Source organism: Trachemys scripta, chromosome 8, assembly GCF_013100865.1.
Source record: "Trachemys scripta elegans isolate TJP31775 chromosome 8, CAS_Tse_1.0, whole genome shotgun sequence".
Classification (NCBI taxonomy): domain Eukaryota; kingdom Metazoa; phylum Chordata; order Testudines; family Emydidae; genus Trachemys; species Trachemys scripta.
This window is the reverse complement of record NC_048305.1, coordinates 20,059,511-20,076,383: the sequence shown is the minus strand read 5'-3', so window position 1 is coordinate 20,076,383 and position 16,873 is coordinate 20,059,511. Positions and strand designations below refer to the sequence as shown.

At 43.0% G+C, this 16,873-nt stretch overlaps 1 protein-coding gene across 1 annotated transcript in view; it reads left to right on the top strand.

Annotated features, from left to right (window-relative positions):
- Positions 1-4,579: 4,579 nt before the first annotated feature.
- Positions 4,580-16,873, top strand: part of ERGIC1 (endoplasmic reticulum-golgi intermediate compartment 1) — a 96,664-nt gene continuing 84,370 nt past the window's right edge. The window contains exon 1 of the mRNA XM_034778664.1: positions 4,580-4,751. Coding sequence (XP_034634555.1) covers positions 4,732-4,751 — 20 coding nt within the window. The 5' untranslated portion in view covers positions 4,580-4,731. The remainder of the gene's footprint in view (positions 4,752-16,873) is intronic.

The following is a 16,873-nucleotide window of genomic DNA, read 5'->3' as shown; positions in this document are numbered from 1 at the left end:
CTTCATGTTATCAGAAGGATATTGGCAAACTGGAAAGACTGCAGAGAATGGCAACAATCAGAGAACTAGAGGGGTTGACTTGTGAAGACTGATTAAGATAAATATGTCTAGTGTGGTTAACAATAACTGAAGAGACATAACAGTCTATAAAAGATTGGCTAGGGCATAAACACTTAAGCCCAGTTCTGGGCCAGATCCGCAGCTGGTGTAAATCATCACAGCTCCACAAGGGGAATAATTACTAAAAATAAAATAAAGGAAAATGGAGGCTGAACATCGGTAAAGGTTTCTTGACAATGAAATGTATTTGGCTGGGGAATAGTCTCCCATGGAAAGAATAAAACTCCCATCATTTGGGACTTTTAAAATCAGATTGAGCAAAAGACTAGAAAACATGCTGTAGGGAAAAATCCTGAACAGGGAGATAAAGATGTTTTTCCTTCTCTAGTGTCTATGATTTTGGGTGACAAATAGTTTTTTTCTGGGAGACAGTATAGGCAGGGGGTACAAGCCAATGTTGGTGAGTCTAGAAAACTCAAGTTCTCTTTCTGGTTGTCATTTGCTCTGGCTGTGGACCTCTCTCTGTGTCTGTTTTCTCATCATTAGGTAGGGATGGATTTATCTTCCAGGGAACTTTGGAATCCAACAAGATCCACCAGCATCCGAGAGTGGATCATCAAAGCAAGTCTCCTGTTCTACTGCTGGAGTAGTGGTACTGAATTCATCTGGGAGGAAGTGGCAATCTCACCTCAATTACAAGACCATTTTATTATTTCTCTATCTTTAATCTATGAGACAGTGCTTATGAATCCAGAGAGAGTCACCAGTGATCTATTTCATCTGTAAGAAAGCAGTCAGGAATATGGAATGTTACTTTTTGTACTTTTGTGAACATAGAATTAGGAGCTAGAAACTCCTGGTTGCTAATCTTGGCTGTGAAACAGACCCCCTGTTGTTCCTAGGTGAGTAATTTCACCTCTCTGCCTGGGTTTCTTCATCTGAAAAATGGTCATAATGACATTTACTTACCAACTTCAAAGGAGTTATGAGGATCAATTAATGGTAGTAAAGCACTTTGAACAGAAACACGAGGTAGTATTAAGATTACTATCATCAGGAGAGTGATAATTTATTGTTTCTTTATTAAAAAGATAGTTACTTTCAGATCCAGTCATCAGTATCAGCTTACTTATTTCAACTCCAATTATGCTATAGTCATGCCACATAAACTCTTGCTTTTAGTTCTTATTCTAACACACAGTATGATCTAAGCAACCGCACCCAGCTGGACTGCAGTCAAATTCCTGTTCTTATCTCAAGCTTTCTAGAAGCCTTATGTAATTAAACAATGTAATGACGAGGGGTCTTATCTCAGGGCATTAAGTTCTCCTTTCCTTGGCATGACTGTGAGCTGTATCAGGCCGTAAATCCATTCTGGCATGCTGTGGTGGCCCCATCAGTTTCTTCAAAATTTGACTTTTTTGTTTCAAATAAAAACTTCCATATGTGACCTATTGCTGTGTTGTATATATTCCTAAATATATAGTCAGAGCTATTGTTTTAGGCTGCCTAAGGCTCTGTGTACATTACAGTTTTTGAGTTTGTAACCAGTTTAGTAACTTGCTTGGCTTACATGGTTTATGTCTTCAACACAATATGGCTAATACTAGGTGACTGTAGCAGCTAACACTGTTTGGTTCTTGCTAGTATGTATTCTAGGCTGTATCTAGATCAGCACTGTTATTTTGGGGGGTGCGGGGGGGTTTGCTATAGGACCCTCTAGCCAAGCCTGTCTAACCAGCTCTACCTTATGAGAGCTGGAAATTGCCCTATTAAATTTTGATGGGCTGTTAAATTTCAGATGAGTATGTTAACTAGCTCACTGCTAATCATTTAAGAGAAATATCCCACTAATGTGCTTGTAAAATGTGGTCAGATAATATAGATGTCCGAGTTACAAAAGGTCTATTAAATATTTTTTTATTCATTCCCAGGGGCTTTTGCAGGATTGTTCCTTACAGTCTAATCTCCAGGGCTTCCCCCAGTCTAGTTTCACATATCCCAAGAAAGGAACATAAGAACGGCCATACTGGGTCAGACCAAAGGTTCATCCAGCCCAGTAACCTGTCTTCTGACAGTGGCCAATGCCAGGTGCCCCAGAGGGAATGAACAGAGACTAGGGAACCATCCCTGCCCATCCTGGCTAATAGCCCTTGATGGACCTATCCTCCATGAATTTATCTAGTTCTTTTTTGAACCCTGTTATAGTCTTCACAATATCCTCTGGCAAGGAGTTCCATAGGTTGACTGTGCATTGTGTGAAAATATACTTCCTTTTGTTTGTTTTAAACCTGCTGCTTATTAATTATATTTGGTGGCCCCTAGTTCTTGTGTTATGAGAAGGAGTAAATAACATTTCCTTATTTACTGTCTCCACACAGTCATGATTTTATAGACCTCTATCATATCCCCCTTAGTCATCTTTTTTCCAAGCTGAAAAGTCCCCGTCTTATTAATCTCTCCTCATATGGCAGCCGTTCTATACCCTTAATCATTTTTGTTGCCCTTTTCTGAATCTTTTCTAATTCCAATATATCTTTTTTGAGATGTGGCAACCACATCTGCATGCAGTATTCAAGATGTGGGCATCCCATGGATTTATATAGAGGCAATATGATATTTTCTGTCTTATTATCTATCCCTTTCTTAATGATTCCCAACATTCTGTTTACTTTTTTGAATGCCGCTGCGCATCGAGTGGATGTTTTTAGAGAACTATCCACAATGACTCCAAGATCTCTTGAGTGGTAACTGCTCATTTAGACCCTGTCATTTTATATGTATAGTTGGGATTATGTTTTCCAATGTGCATTACTTTGCATTTATCAACATTGAATTTCATCTGCCATTTTGTTGCCCAGTAACCCACTTTTGAGAGATCCTTTTGTAGCTCTTCGCAGTCTGCCTGGAACTTAACTATCGTGAGCAGTTTTGTATCATCTGCAAATTTTGCCACCTCACTGTTTACCCCATTTTCCAGATCATTTATGACTATGTTGAATAGGACTGAGCCCAGTACAGACCCCTGGGGGGGCACCACTATCTACCTCTCTCCATGCTGAAAACTGACCATTTATTCCTACTCTTTGTTTCCTATCTTTTAACCAGTTACTAATCGATGAGAGGACCTTCCCTCTGATCCCATCACAGCTTATTTTGCTTAAGAGCCTTTGGTGAGGGATCTTGTCAAATGCTTTCTGAAAATCTAAACACACTGTATCCACTGGATTCCCCTTGTCCACATGCTTGTTGACCCCCTCAAAGAATTCTAGTAGATTGGTGAGGCATGATTTCCCTTTCCAAAAACCATGTTACCTCTTCCCCAACAAATTGTGTTCACCTATGTGTATGACAATTTTGTTCTTTACTATAGTTTCAACCAGTTTGCCCCGTATTAAAGTTTTCACCCCTTCCCTTAGGAATCTATTTCATAGCCTAATGGATCTCACCATTAAGAAGTGTTTCTCTGCATGTTCCAGCCTAAACGACTCTTGCTTCTAACCATAGCTTTGGTTTCCTGCTGAGCCACCAGAGAAGGGTAAAATGGAGAGAGGTGAGTCACTGGGAGGAGGCAGATGCCAACAGCCACAAGAAGACGATGAAAGTGGTGGAACCACCATGGAAGGCAGTGCGGTACGCATAGAGTTCTGCGAATTTTCTCTTCCCCTGGATCCCTTTTCTTGATTAACCACCAAGAGAAAGTATTTTGGCTGTAACCATGTTTCTTTTCTGTGCTGAGCGACAAAGAGTCCTATGGCACCTTATAGACTAACAGACGTATTGGAGCATAAGCTTTCGTGGGTGAATACCCACTTCGTCAGACGCATGACAGACGTCTGACGAAGTGGGTATTCACCCACGAAAGCTTATGCTCCAATACATCTGTTAGTCTATAAGGTGCCATAGGACTCTTTGTTGCTTTTTACAGATCCAGACTAACACGGTTACCCCTCTGATACTTTTCTGTGCTGTGATCTAACTTGTGCTGTAGGTGAGACCACTTTGTCAACCCCCTTTCCAAAGCAGTGATTAGTTAGTTCGTAGCCAGCAAAAGGCCTGGGGTTATCCTTACACCTTCCTCTGAAGCCTCAGCTGCTTTCTCAGTTTCCACTTACTGCTGGACTCAGAGATGATCTGAAGCATCCCCATCAGCGACAGGCTGCAGCTTCCTGGGCCCACGCTCTCCCTCCAGTGCAGCCCCAACTACTCCTGTGGTAATTCATTATGTAAGGAGAGTGATTATTATGGTATTTATTGTTTGGGCTGAAAGGTCCCTAACGAGGTCAGGCCCCCTGTGCTAGGCGCTGTACAAACACGCAGTGCTTACCCCGAAGAGCTCACACGAAGCCGGAGGGGGGCGGGCGGCAGAGGCACAGAGAGGGAAGGCCCTTGTCCAGGGTCCCCCGGCAGGGCAGTGGCACAGCTAGCTCTCCTGAGTGCCAGCCCGGGACCAGGGAGCGGCTCCTCTAGGCCGCGGACCGGCCGCGCCGCCTGCCCCCGGCCGGCCTCTCCTGGCCCTTTAACTCGCCGGCGGAAGCGGCTGCCGTGGCCGGTGCCGGCTGCCCAATGGGGATGCGGTTCGCGGCCCATCACTTCCTGGCCCTGCAGCCGGGCCGGCACGAGCGAGGCTGAGAGAGCCGGGCCGGGGGAGGGGCCGCACCCGCCACCAACATGCCCTTTGACTTCAGGAGGTGAGTGCGGGTGCCCCCCCGCCCCCCTCCCCCGAGCGCGCGGGGAGGGCCCCGGGGGCTCCTTGCGCGCGGACCTCACCGCGGGCTCCAGGGCCCCTAGAGCACGGGGGTGGGGGACACCCGTGACACCCCATGCTGTCCGGGGCGATATCCGCCGGGGCGTCACGCGCTGGGGGAGGGGTCGATGCAGCCCCTTCCCTCCAGCCGTGCATGCTGTGGGGGAAGAAAAGAGTCACAGGATCCTTGCAGCTCTCGGTATCTTGGGGCTGCTCCTCCTCCCCGAGCTGGTGACTTGCTCAGGGACATTCTTCCCTTGCAGGGTGCAGAGCACAGTTGTATCTGTTCACCAGCTAAACCTGGCCTGGCCTGGCCTCATCTGGGGACGCTGAACGCCCCCACCCTCTGAGCGCTTCCTCCCACGTGTACGTTAGTTCACAGGGTGCAACCTGTGCGAGTGTCTCGTAGACACTGGGTAGAGCTCGCTGAAGCACAGGCAGAGGTGTGATCTTTGCGCAAGAAAACATGTTATTATATAACACCATAAATGTGCCCAGTGCTTTGCAAAAACAAGGTGAGGTCCCGACCCAAATTGCTTATGACCTCACTCAAGCTGCAGAGCAGGCTGGGGAGAGGGTGGGGAGGCCACTTTAGGGCTGGGGTGGGCAGGATGCCAGGGGAAGGGGACTAGGTTTTGAGAGGGAAGGTGCATGGGAAGTTGGAGATTCTTCCACCAATGCTGTTATGTAATAATGTTGTGTAAAGCGGGTGTCAAGAATCTTTATAGAGCGTATTGAGGGCATGTGGGCATGCTGGGTGGAGAGGAAGAACCCTTTGTATGATTCCTAAGCTGGCTGGGTGGAGGTGATGCTTCATTACTTTAGACACAGCCAATAACAAAAGAGCTGAGTTGAGCACTCTGCCTTCTCTTTCTCTCCTTGCAGGGAGACACACTGACAGGTCTTTGATCTCAGTGTAATGCTCTTACCAAGCTAAAGCTTTTCTAGGGGGCTGCCTGATATAATAAGGCTACATGTAACTAAATCTTTGTGCGTTGTCGCTACTGACAGCATTGAAAGTCTCATCAATCAAAACAGCATGGACATCTCAACCTCTACTTGCCTGCATTCATGTTAGCAAACTATGTCTTGAGACACAGACCTATAAATGAGGTTGCCATGCATGCTTCATGTAGCCTCATAGAGACTTAGATTCATACTCAATTTTTTTTTGAAAAACAACAAGGAGTCCGGTGGCACCTTAAAGGTTAGTCTTTAAGGTACCACCGGACTCCTTGTTGTTTTTGTGGATACAGACTAACATGGCTACCCCCTGATTCAAAAAACTTGGTTAACATGGACTTGAGGTTGCAATGGCAAAATCGTTCCCTGTGCTCCTTGTGCTCTTCCTGCACATGAGCTTTTAATTCCCCAAACTTGCACTGGAAGAGCAGAAACTGTGCAGTTAAGGTGTCCTCATGTGCCCCTTACAAGAGTGTTGGGCTTACAATTAAAAATGCAGAGTAAGCATTGGAGAACTGGAAAAAGTAAAGTCAAGATGATACTTCCCACCTAAGAAGCTATAGAACCTTAGCTGTGCCCTCTTTGGGATACCTTTGATTTCAGGAGGTGAGATGCTAGAAGGAGCTGGGAACATCACAGTACCTTACCTCTCCCAAACAAAACTCATTTTCTCTGTGCCCACCATAACTCCAAATCAGGATTCTTATTTATACAGTTCAGTGGGATTTTCTTTGTGTTCTGTGAGGCACTATTGATCCAGTGGGTAATTGCTTCTAGTGGAATGAGCACAATGGAGTATTGCTTAGCTGGAAACAATACAATTTCACTAAATCCTACTAGATTTGGGGAGGAGGGGGGTCTGTGGCTTCAAAGTCCCCTGTCTGATTTGTGTGAAACTTGGTGGTAGAATTATTCCTCAGCTTTGGAGATAGAGGCGTATGAGGTTTGAAATTGGCATCCTATTTGCAGACAGTAGAGGTGTGTGGAAAAATAGGGCTTATAATGGGATCTGGAGCAACTGCTATAATAGAATAGTATGCGAGGGAAGTGTGTTTCAGGTGGCTTGATAAATGCAATTCCTCGTGTTCCAAAGTTTCAAAACCCATGTGGAAACACAAGTTCACTAAAATAAAGGAAAGGGCTGATGATTCACAGCATGATGAGACAGAGAAATTAAATAAATCTGGGGTTATAAAGTTTGATCCAAACTTCCCCAAAATTTGGAGGTGTTGATTCAGAGCTATTTTTTTGAAAGATTTCAAAGTCACAGATAAACTTTGCATTCTTTGTTTCTTGGCAACCCAGAGGGCTAAAAATAGATTTTTTTTTTTAAGGTTTCAGAAATAGCAGCCGTGTTAGTCTGTATCCACAAAAAGAACAGGAGTACTTGTGGCACCTTAGAGACTAACAAATTTATTAGAGCATAAGCTTTTGTGGACTACAGCCCACTTCACTTATGCATCCGAAGACGTGGGCTGTAGTCCACGAAAGCTTATGCTCTAATAAATTTGTTAGTCTCTAAGGTGCCACAAGTATTCCTGTATATTTTTTTTAAGGCATCATCTTACATAATGTAAACTAAAAAAAAAAAAAGTGTTTAGCTTTCATCTAAGATGACAATCATAAAATTGTCAAACTGGTATATCCCAGAACCCAGTCGTTTTATGGCACAGAAATTAATTGTCATGTCTGACAAAATAAAACTATACAGTGTTGTTGCAGCCGTGTTGGTCCCAGGATATTAGCGCGACAAGGTGGGCGAGGTAATATCTTTTATTGGACCAACTTCTGTTGGTGAGAGACAAATTTTCAAACTACATAGAGCTCTTCTGTAAGAACTGTGTTGCCCGGTAGAGTAGCTCTAGATAGAGTGGATTGCAGTAGTCTGGACTGGAGATGATAAAGGTACGAATGGAGTGAGATCTTCATCTGCCAGGAAAAAAACACAACCTTTTGGCCAGCCGAACATGAAGGAATGTGTATCTGCTGCCCTGAATAGAGATGAGACCAAGACTACAAATCATCTTCAGACGAGCTACAGCCACAGCTTCTCATCTCCTAGATCAGTAGTGACCAAAATTGGCCTTTTCACAGCTTTTCAGCAACCAGCATATAAAATGAGTTGGTGAGTCCCAATCCATCTACTAGAGGACATGGATACATATCACAGATGCTAGTAATTGCCTGAGAGGCGATAGACTGAAGAGCCTATGAAGACTGAACACCTCACTCCTATAGGAGTCGGGTGCATTGTTGGGGGCAGTGTGGGGAAAGCTTGTGCTGTTGCCTGTGCTCTGTGCAGAACTTTTATCTCCTGTGCTGTCAAGCTGTCCATTTTCAAGAACACCGAATTCATTTCAATTTAAAATATAATGAAATGTGTTCACTCGAAATTAGTTTGGAATGAGTGAACAACCACTCTGGCCCAGAGAGTATTAGCGTTTTAATAATACTTGAGCACTTATCTAGTGCTTTTCATTCTCACCGCATTTTATACATAATGACTAATCTTGCAATCTGTCTGTGAAGTAGGTAAGCAATTAAGGCCTTACTTTATAGGTTGAAATCTTTGGTGCATACTATTTTGGGTTTGCATTGTTAAGACTGAAGCACATGTCATTCAGGTACATACCCTTCGGACAGAACATCTTATCCTAGTAATGCACACAGGCTCGCTGCCATTTTCTCAGCCAAAATTTGGCTACAAATGGAATACAATGTTTCCGCACATACCCCAGTTTCTGTTTTTCATGTCCAAACACCTTCATCCCACACCATCCTTTCTACTACAATTGCCAAACAAGTGAGGCTGCAGGATTTCTGGGGAGCTGCAGATGTTTCTAGGGACCCAGGCTGCCTCCATGTGCAACTTCTGTGAAAGTTAGAAGTATGCCTAAGTTAAACTGTAACTTTGGCCCATCTTGAATGGGGATGGTAGGGCAAAAACTTGTCTAATGCATGATGTAACAGCTTGCTAGACCTTGCTTCTGCAGAGAGCAGCATCTCTGAGAGGAAAGAGACCTTGGAATTTTAAATGTTCTTCATAATTCTCAGGACAATGAACAGGTCAAAAATATCGGCGTGTCTGTGCATTGGAAACTAGGTAACAAGGTGGAGAGAGAAACTTTGTCACATGTATTATTGTTGTCCTTGTGGCTGACTGCTTTTCCGGTGTCTGGCAGTTCTCATTTCAAAGCTAGTCACAGATGGCTGCGGAGTAGCCACTGAGGCTTTTGAATTCTTTCAGGACCATTAAACTGCTGTTGTTCAGCCTGCGAGCAAGTATAAACTAGAGGAACTGTAACTCAGATCTTGTTTTAACTGTGGGCAATTCCGAAGTTATGTGCTAACAGATCCAAGTGCTCTGTTGTTCTGGCATTGGACAGTAAATCACCATTTATAGCTAATGGAGCAATTCAGAACTTACTTCCCATCATTTAATAATTTTGCTGGGTTTTTTTATTGCTTGATGATGTGAGTGGAATAATAGAGCTCACCAGTACATTGGGCACAGGTTTCAGAGGCATGGGGAAGGAGCCAGGCTTACAGCGGATTTAGATTTAAATGTTAAGGCCTAGTCTACACTAGAAAAGGTTTGCCTTTACACGTATAGCTATATCGGCAAACCCTCCCAGTGTAGATGCAGCTTATAGTGGCAAATAAAACCCATTTTTTGCCTGTATAGCTTATCCCAGTTCCCCAAGCAAAATGAGCTGTACTGGCAAAAGCATTGTTGTACAAGTATGACTGTATCTACACCAGGGCTTTTGCCAGTATAAAAAAAGTCACACTCCTTAACCAAAATTACTATATTGTACTAGCAGAATTTTCTAGTGTAGACCTGGCCTTAGACTGGAAGTGCTCAGAGGCAGGAGCTGTCTCTTATTCTGTTGGTATGGAGCCTAGCACAATGGAGCCCTATTCTCAGTTGGTCCCTAAGCACAACTGTAATAACATGGTGGGTTTTTTTGTTTTTTTAAAGGAGGCTGTCCCTAGGATGACTATTTGTAATCCACACTTTAAAACATACTTTTTGTTGGGGGATGAGCAAATGTTTGCTTCAGTTCTTATTTGTCTTTCCTGAGCTGGTAGGACCATCTCTAATTGAAGCTGACATGCTTTCAACCTTGTTGCTTTCAGTGGAGGGTAAAGCATATATGTGTGGTGTTTTTAAAGCTTAAACCCATCCATTGTGATGGCTAATGGACAAAGTGATGCTTGAATTAGCCAGCCTGGAGTATTTGAGAAGCTGATGAACCAGATTGCAGCAGGAACTATAGGGCAGTGTTATGTTGCCCTTTTTCTCTCCGCCTCTACCCCAAATATTAAAAACTGGCTTCAAACTGACAGATTGTTGTCTACTCTAAAATCTTACAAAATTTCTCTTCTGAATTCTGTGATTCCATGAAGAACTTTTGCATTCACTTGTGAGCCCTAGGAAAAGAGCTTTGTTTTCAGTCCTCAAACTTCTGAAGAAGACACACAACTTTCCTTCCTGACTCTCTTTTTTTCTTTGACGATTCATAAGGGTTGCAACTCAAAATCCTGATGTGACACTCAAAATGCTGGTTAATTGGGAGTTGGGTGAACATCTTTTCCATATCCCCTTTTCTATAAATTCACCATTTGTGTAGTTTTGAATAGAGTTCCTGACTAAATGACGCATCGCTATTTCCAGATCCATATCAAACGCTTAATGGAAATGTACATATTTAGTCGATAGTTTTAATTTGGAGTCTCCAAGGTGCTTTGTAGGGACTCAAATGAGTCTGTATTGCTGATAGCCCAGTAGTAGTTTGCACTGCACCAATCTGTCTGTTTGCTCTTGCTGTGTGTTGTTTAACTAGCTGCATTAATGCACAGTGCTAGTTCATTTGGCAAAAACACACTTTTTCAAACGAGCTCTGGGTGCCCTTTGTGTAGAATATAAAGTGCTGGTGCTAGGTAGCAGTGGGTGTGTATTTCTGTAAGGGTGGGGAATTAATGCCAGCTTTCCACTTCCATGGCTTTTTGCTGATGAGATGTGTTGGGCTTATTTTTTTGCTTTAGAATCACAGTGTGTAAACCTTGGTATGTGCCCTATCGTAAATTAACCTCAAAATGGCAATTATTCAACAAAAAAACTTCAAAAACAGACTCCAATGTGAAGCTGCAGATCTGGAATTAATTTGCAAACTAGATACCATCAGATTAGGCCTGAATAAAGACTGGGAGTGATTGGGTCATTACAAAACCTAAACTTAATTTCCCCAATACTAATTTCTCTCTACTGTTACTCACACCTTCTTGTCAACTGTCTGTAATGGGCCACTCTCTTACCACTTCAAAAGTTATTTTTCCTCCCTTGGTATCCTGCTGTTAATTGATTTATCTCATTAGACTGACCTAACACTTGGTAAAGCACCCCCATCATTTCATGTGTTTATACCTGCTCCTGTATTTTTTTACTTCATACATCTGATGAAGTGGGTTCTAGCCCACGAAAGTTTATGGCCAAATACATTTGTTAGTCTCTAAGGTGCCACAAGGACTCCTTGTTTTTTTTAGTGACAATAATTCCTGATGTTCATATCATGCCTTTATTCAGCAGAATTGGTAAAGGTCCTCCATGGACTCTTGTATATGATTCAGTTGGATGCTGTACTCTTCGCTCCCTGACCTAATGTATGGATGTATAAGTAAAAACGGTAGTGTTGCTCTGTGCTGTTAAATAGCTTCTGCTTTACACTCCAGAGAGAGCTGCATTTTTATTAGCTGTTAAAGTGATAACTAAGCATTTGGTTACACAATACTTGTCATTCCATATTTTTTATTTGATAACACGGTCACCGCTGGGGTGGAAAGGGGTATGTGTTCACCAGTGATAGAGCACAATGTAGAGCAGGGGTTGGCAACGTTCGGCACGCGGCTCACTAGGGTAAGCACCCTGGCGGGCCGGGTCAGTTTTATTTACCTGCTGACGCGGCAGGTTCGGCCGATCGTGGCCCCCACTGGCTGCGGTTCGCTGTCCCCGGCCAATGGGGGCGGCGAGAAGCGGCGCGGGCAAGTGATTTGCTGAACGTTGCTGACCCCTGATGTAGAGTGACACACAATCTCTCCAAATGCACCTGATGCGGGAACCGTATGTAGTTGCCAGAGTTTGTATCATTCAGGATACTGCCTTGCCCTCAACTTTGTTTAAAATAAACAAGATATCGTTGGGGAAGAATTGAGGGGAATTATTGTGGAATCTCAGGAGTTAACTAGCAAGTATTGGGATGCGCAGAACCTCTAGAAGTGTCAAGAACTTTAGTGAAGCTTGTACCATAGGTAATGTGATTATATAAATACTACTTTCTTTCCAGGTATTCTTAATCCCCCCCTATATTCCTTCTAAAATCTAATTACTCGAGTGCAAAGTTTTTACTCCGAACACAGAAGAAAAATATTAAGCTTCAGTTAGCTTTGGCTTGTTTCTTCTTGACTTCACTTTACCAAGATATTTGTCTTTCTTAGTACTGTTCATTGAAGCCACAATCTTCACTTTGTGACATCACAGGTCATTGACTTGCAGTTGCATCAGATATTGCGCACAGGATTGTAGCAACACTTCATGAATTAAGCAAGAGTAGTGGAAGCGAGAGAGCTTGAGTGTAAAACATATGTACGTACCTATTGAAAAGATTCATAGATTTTTATGGCCAGAAGGGACCATTAGATCAGTCTGACCTCCTGTGTGACAGAGGCCACAGAACTTCATCCAGTTACTCCTGTATTGAGCACAAAAGCAGGGAAAACTTAATCTGCGAAAGGCTGAAATAATCTTTTCCCCATCCACACTGCAAAATCTCCCATGTCCTAAAGCAGGTTTCTAAACTCTTGAATGTGTGGATAGTAATCAGTGCTCTGAAATCAGAGTTAATGGGCTAGTAACTATGAGATAGTTTGCTGTTCAGTGACTGAAAACACCCATTGTAAAGAGACTTCAGCTGGAGAGAGTGTGATAAAAGACTGGCAGCTTTTGAGCTGGTTTTGCAGGTTGTTGTGCATTTAAGAAAAATCTTCCTTAATGAAGCATATCTTAAACGTTTATCAGGAAAATGCACAAGGAGCCAGAAATACAGATTTGATTTTTATAACGAATGAACACTTTGCAATGGGCACAAATTCATGTTAAGGTAACAAATCCACTTTCTCAAATCTCTCTCCAATATTCGTTTGAAATAGTGAGACTTTGAGGTAAGTCATTTGCCCCCCTTCTCCCTGCCATCTGCCCATAGGCCAATCCATGCTCCAGGTAAAATACTTTTGGGGATCCTGATAAAACACTGTTGCGACTTGTAGTGTAGATCTGACTGTAGCCGTCTTTCTTAACCAGGGTGAAGCCTTGGGGATTGATACTAATGTTTGGTGTAAATTGGGAGTAACTTCACAGATTAGAACTGGGCCTCTGGACTGTCATAACATTAGCCTGGTTGGAGAGCACTGATTAAGTCCCATCCAAGTTATAAGCTGTAACTGTCTCCTCTCCCTCGTTGGCATTTTATAGTGTGCCTTGCACCTTCATAAACTTTTCTTGGAAACTGGGTCAGAAACAGGAACGGCACTGAAAGCCAGATGCTGTGTCTGATCTGAGCTAATCCTGTGGTAATACAATCAGTTTCAAAAGGAAATCAAAGGTACTCCCACTGCCTGTGCCGGAGAAGCAGCTCACAGGGTTTGAACACAGTAAGCGGAAGCCTTCGCTGTATATTTCACCTAAATGTTTTTAACCCTGCCTGTACTCCTTGCAGTAAAAAGTTTGTGACAGAAACATTGCTGTAAAAAATGTTCCATAGCAGACAAGCAATGGCTCAGATAGGGGATGTTACTTGAACCACAACTCTTAATGTTCCATTGGCTTCAATGGATGACTGTAGCACAGCAGGTGCAGGAGAATAAATCAGAGGTGTGGATTTTGTGGGGAGGCCATAGTGAAATTGGGATCCTATATAACTATCAAATCTTTCTTTTCTGCTAGGTAAGCCGGGATCCCAAAACTGGGCCCCAACTAAGAATTGTAAGGAAGTTAAAAGATGGTCCAGCTGAATTTGTTCATGTTAATTTAGATGGTTGGTTACCAAGTTGAATCCTCTATAATTAGAAAAGAATACAAAGATCATAAGAACGGTGCTCAGGAATTAAATTCTAATTGGTCTGGAAGGGAAGAGAGTGGCAGGTAAGAGAACCTTCTCTGGTAGCAGCCCCTTTTGAGCTTTGTCGCTGGATAGTTACTGAGATGCTGCTTGATATACCAGCAGCCAGAACATATTTGGAGCCATCTTGGTGTCCCTGGGGAAAGGGGTATGTTGTGGCCTGAAATCTAGCGTATTGAGAATGACATTTGTCCATACAATATTATCCCATTTCCCTTTAGGAATGTAGGGGGACTCTTCAGTGCTTCAGGTGTGTGGCTGGGGTCCCACGGGAGCCACACTGCGGTTACTTAATTAGGGCAAACTGCAAAGAATGGGGCAGACAATCCCCAAAGCTGGTGGTCATTCCAGTACTTAGATACACCAAGCTAGCCTCAAAACAGCTTCTGTAATACTTCACTGGTTACCCAGAAACCAAAACACAGTTCCCTTAAAGCAACCCAGCCTTAAGCCTCCAACCAGACACACAAGTCAAATATGATGAGGATTACTGAAAATCTTACTCATCGTATAAGAGAGTTCTATTAATCCCAAAGGATCAGACACATTACCTCCCAAGTTAATGAATATTTCAGATCTTACTCAAGTACACGCTTACAGCCAATTCTTATGAACTAAACTAAAATTTATTAGAAAAGAGAGAATTGATTAAAAGCTCAGTATACATACAGACATGAGTACCATTCTGAGATCAGTTTTATAGTAGAGATGATGAGCTTTGTAGTTGTAAAGAGTTCTTTCAGATTAGTCCATAAATTATAAGTCCAATGTTCATATTGAGTGTGATCCAGATGGGACTGGAGATCTCAGTCTTACGACTCAAGCTTCCCCTGCATAAAGTATCAAGCAGATCTGAGATGAAAGGATCAGGACCCAAGAATCATTTATACAGTTTTCTAGCAGCTTCTTGACCATACAGTCCTTAAGCGAACAATAGGCAATCATAGAGACTCTCTGAAGTAGACCTATTTCCTAAGCATCACTGGTAATTAGCTACACGGATTAACATAAGGCATTTTATCCATTAAGCCATTTATCACAAACTTTAAAGAGAGCTATATACAGTGACATTATTTCACCCAAGATTCATCTAAATGTTAATACTCCCTTTGATCTCTGAATCAATAGCTATAGGAATAGACAGGAACTGTCTGTTTACATGGCTAACATCTAACAAGATATAAGTAAACACATACAATTAGTATCCCCTCTAATTTTCTAACAATACAGGTTTGCATTTCAAAGTTCTAGCCTATCTAACATGGAATGGCCCTAATTACCATTTACATACTTTTCTAACATGTCGCTAAAGGTTGAACCTGGGTCAATTCGCCTGTGAACTGCTTAGCCCTTTCTGGCTATGGGTCACAGGGTATATACAGGGAGGCAGCATTGTCTAGTAGTCCCTGGAACAAGGGACAAGGTGTCTGGACTCCTGGGACTCGTTCCTGACTCAGACAGCTCTTTATGGCCTTGAGCAACGAATTTCACCTTTCTGTGCCTCAGTTACTCGATCTTTGAAAGGGACATATTACTTGCAGAGCACCTTTCATTTGAAGTGTTCACAGTTCTTTTCTCTCTGGGGTAAGAAATGTCGTATTTGGCGTTGTACAGTAGGAGCATAATCAGTTGTAGATAGCAGAGCTCTAGCAGTTTCCCTGTTTGGTGTGGAGAAATCTTTGTCTCCTTGAGTGGAGCATGGTTTCTCTGAAAACCATGGCTGTCCAAACCACATCTACAGGTGACTGTTCCTCTGTCTTCCTCACCTCTTGGCATCCCCCACACGTCCCATTATCCTGACACAATACTGTCCTTCACTGTTCAGGAAAACCATGTGAGGTTAATACTAGCAACAGCTATGTACCACACTTAACATGTTTTCAGTTCTAGTGTGGTACTGATGCTTTCTTTACTTGATCAGATTTTGTTTCATGGCATTGTAGAGTGCAGGACAGAAGTGGAGTCTAACGATTTTTAGTCTTGGCTCCTAAAGTGGACATCCCCGCCTGTTGGTTTTGTTAATTGCTTCACTCAGAATTAGGTTCTCTCTTGCTTTCAGTCCAGCAGTGGGTTTGGTTCCTTTTAAATACCGGTCCCCTTACTTGGACATTTTTTCTTCATTACATTTTTCTCCTGTTTTGATGAAGCATAGTGTGGTTTGCTCACTTTTTTAAATACTCTCCCTCACACACTGCCATCCTTCATTGTGACATTTTATTCTCACTGCCTAAAAGGAAAAAAAAAATCACTCCTTGGCATAAATCCACAGCCAAGTCTTTCTCGGTCTACAAATACTAATTTCCACTGAAATGTAGTTGTGCCTAATATATTTTTCCTTTGAAATTGTGTTCTTCTGCTTCCTCTTAGCCCTCTTTTCCATTCTTTCCAACCTCTGAAGCAGTTTGTTCTGTTGGCACATTTCAGTGACGGTGATTTATTTGATATTCCTGGAGGATGGAGAGCAAACCACACAAGCACTTTGAAGACCAAGATCTCCAAACTCATAACATAATATAGTTGGCAAATAAGGCATAATAGAGAATAATATGACTGGTGGGAGGAGCAGGGGTAGGAGAACTAGGTTCTTGGCAAAGAAGTCAATTCAATAAAGGAACAGAGAATTTGGGAGCTGTGGGGGTGGTGCTTGCAGGCAGGAGCAGAGCGTGAAGGGAGACCTCTTGCCCGCCTGCCCCCAGGGCCGCGCTGGCCACTTCCAGGAGTGGCGTGGGGCCGGGGCAGGCAGGGAGCCTGTCTTAGCAGCAGCCCCGCTGTGCCACCAGAGATTGCGATCGACCGGTTGGTGACCACTGTTCTAGGAGTTCTGTATGAAGATAGATAGTGGGTGCAGGTTATCTAAATAATGACACTGAAATCTGGGTACCACCATACTATGTAAGCACCCACACTACTGCCAAGAGTGTTTCTGATG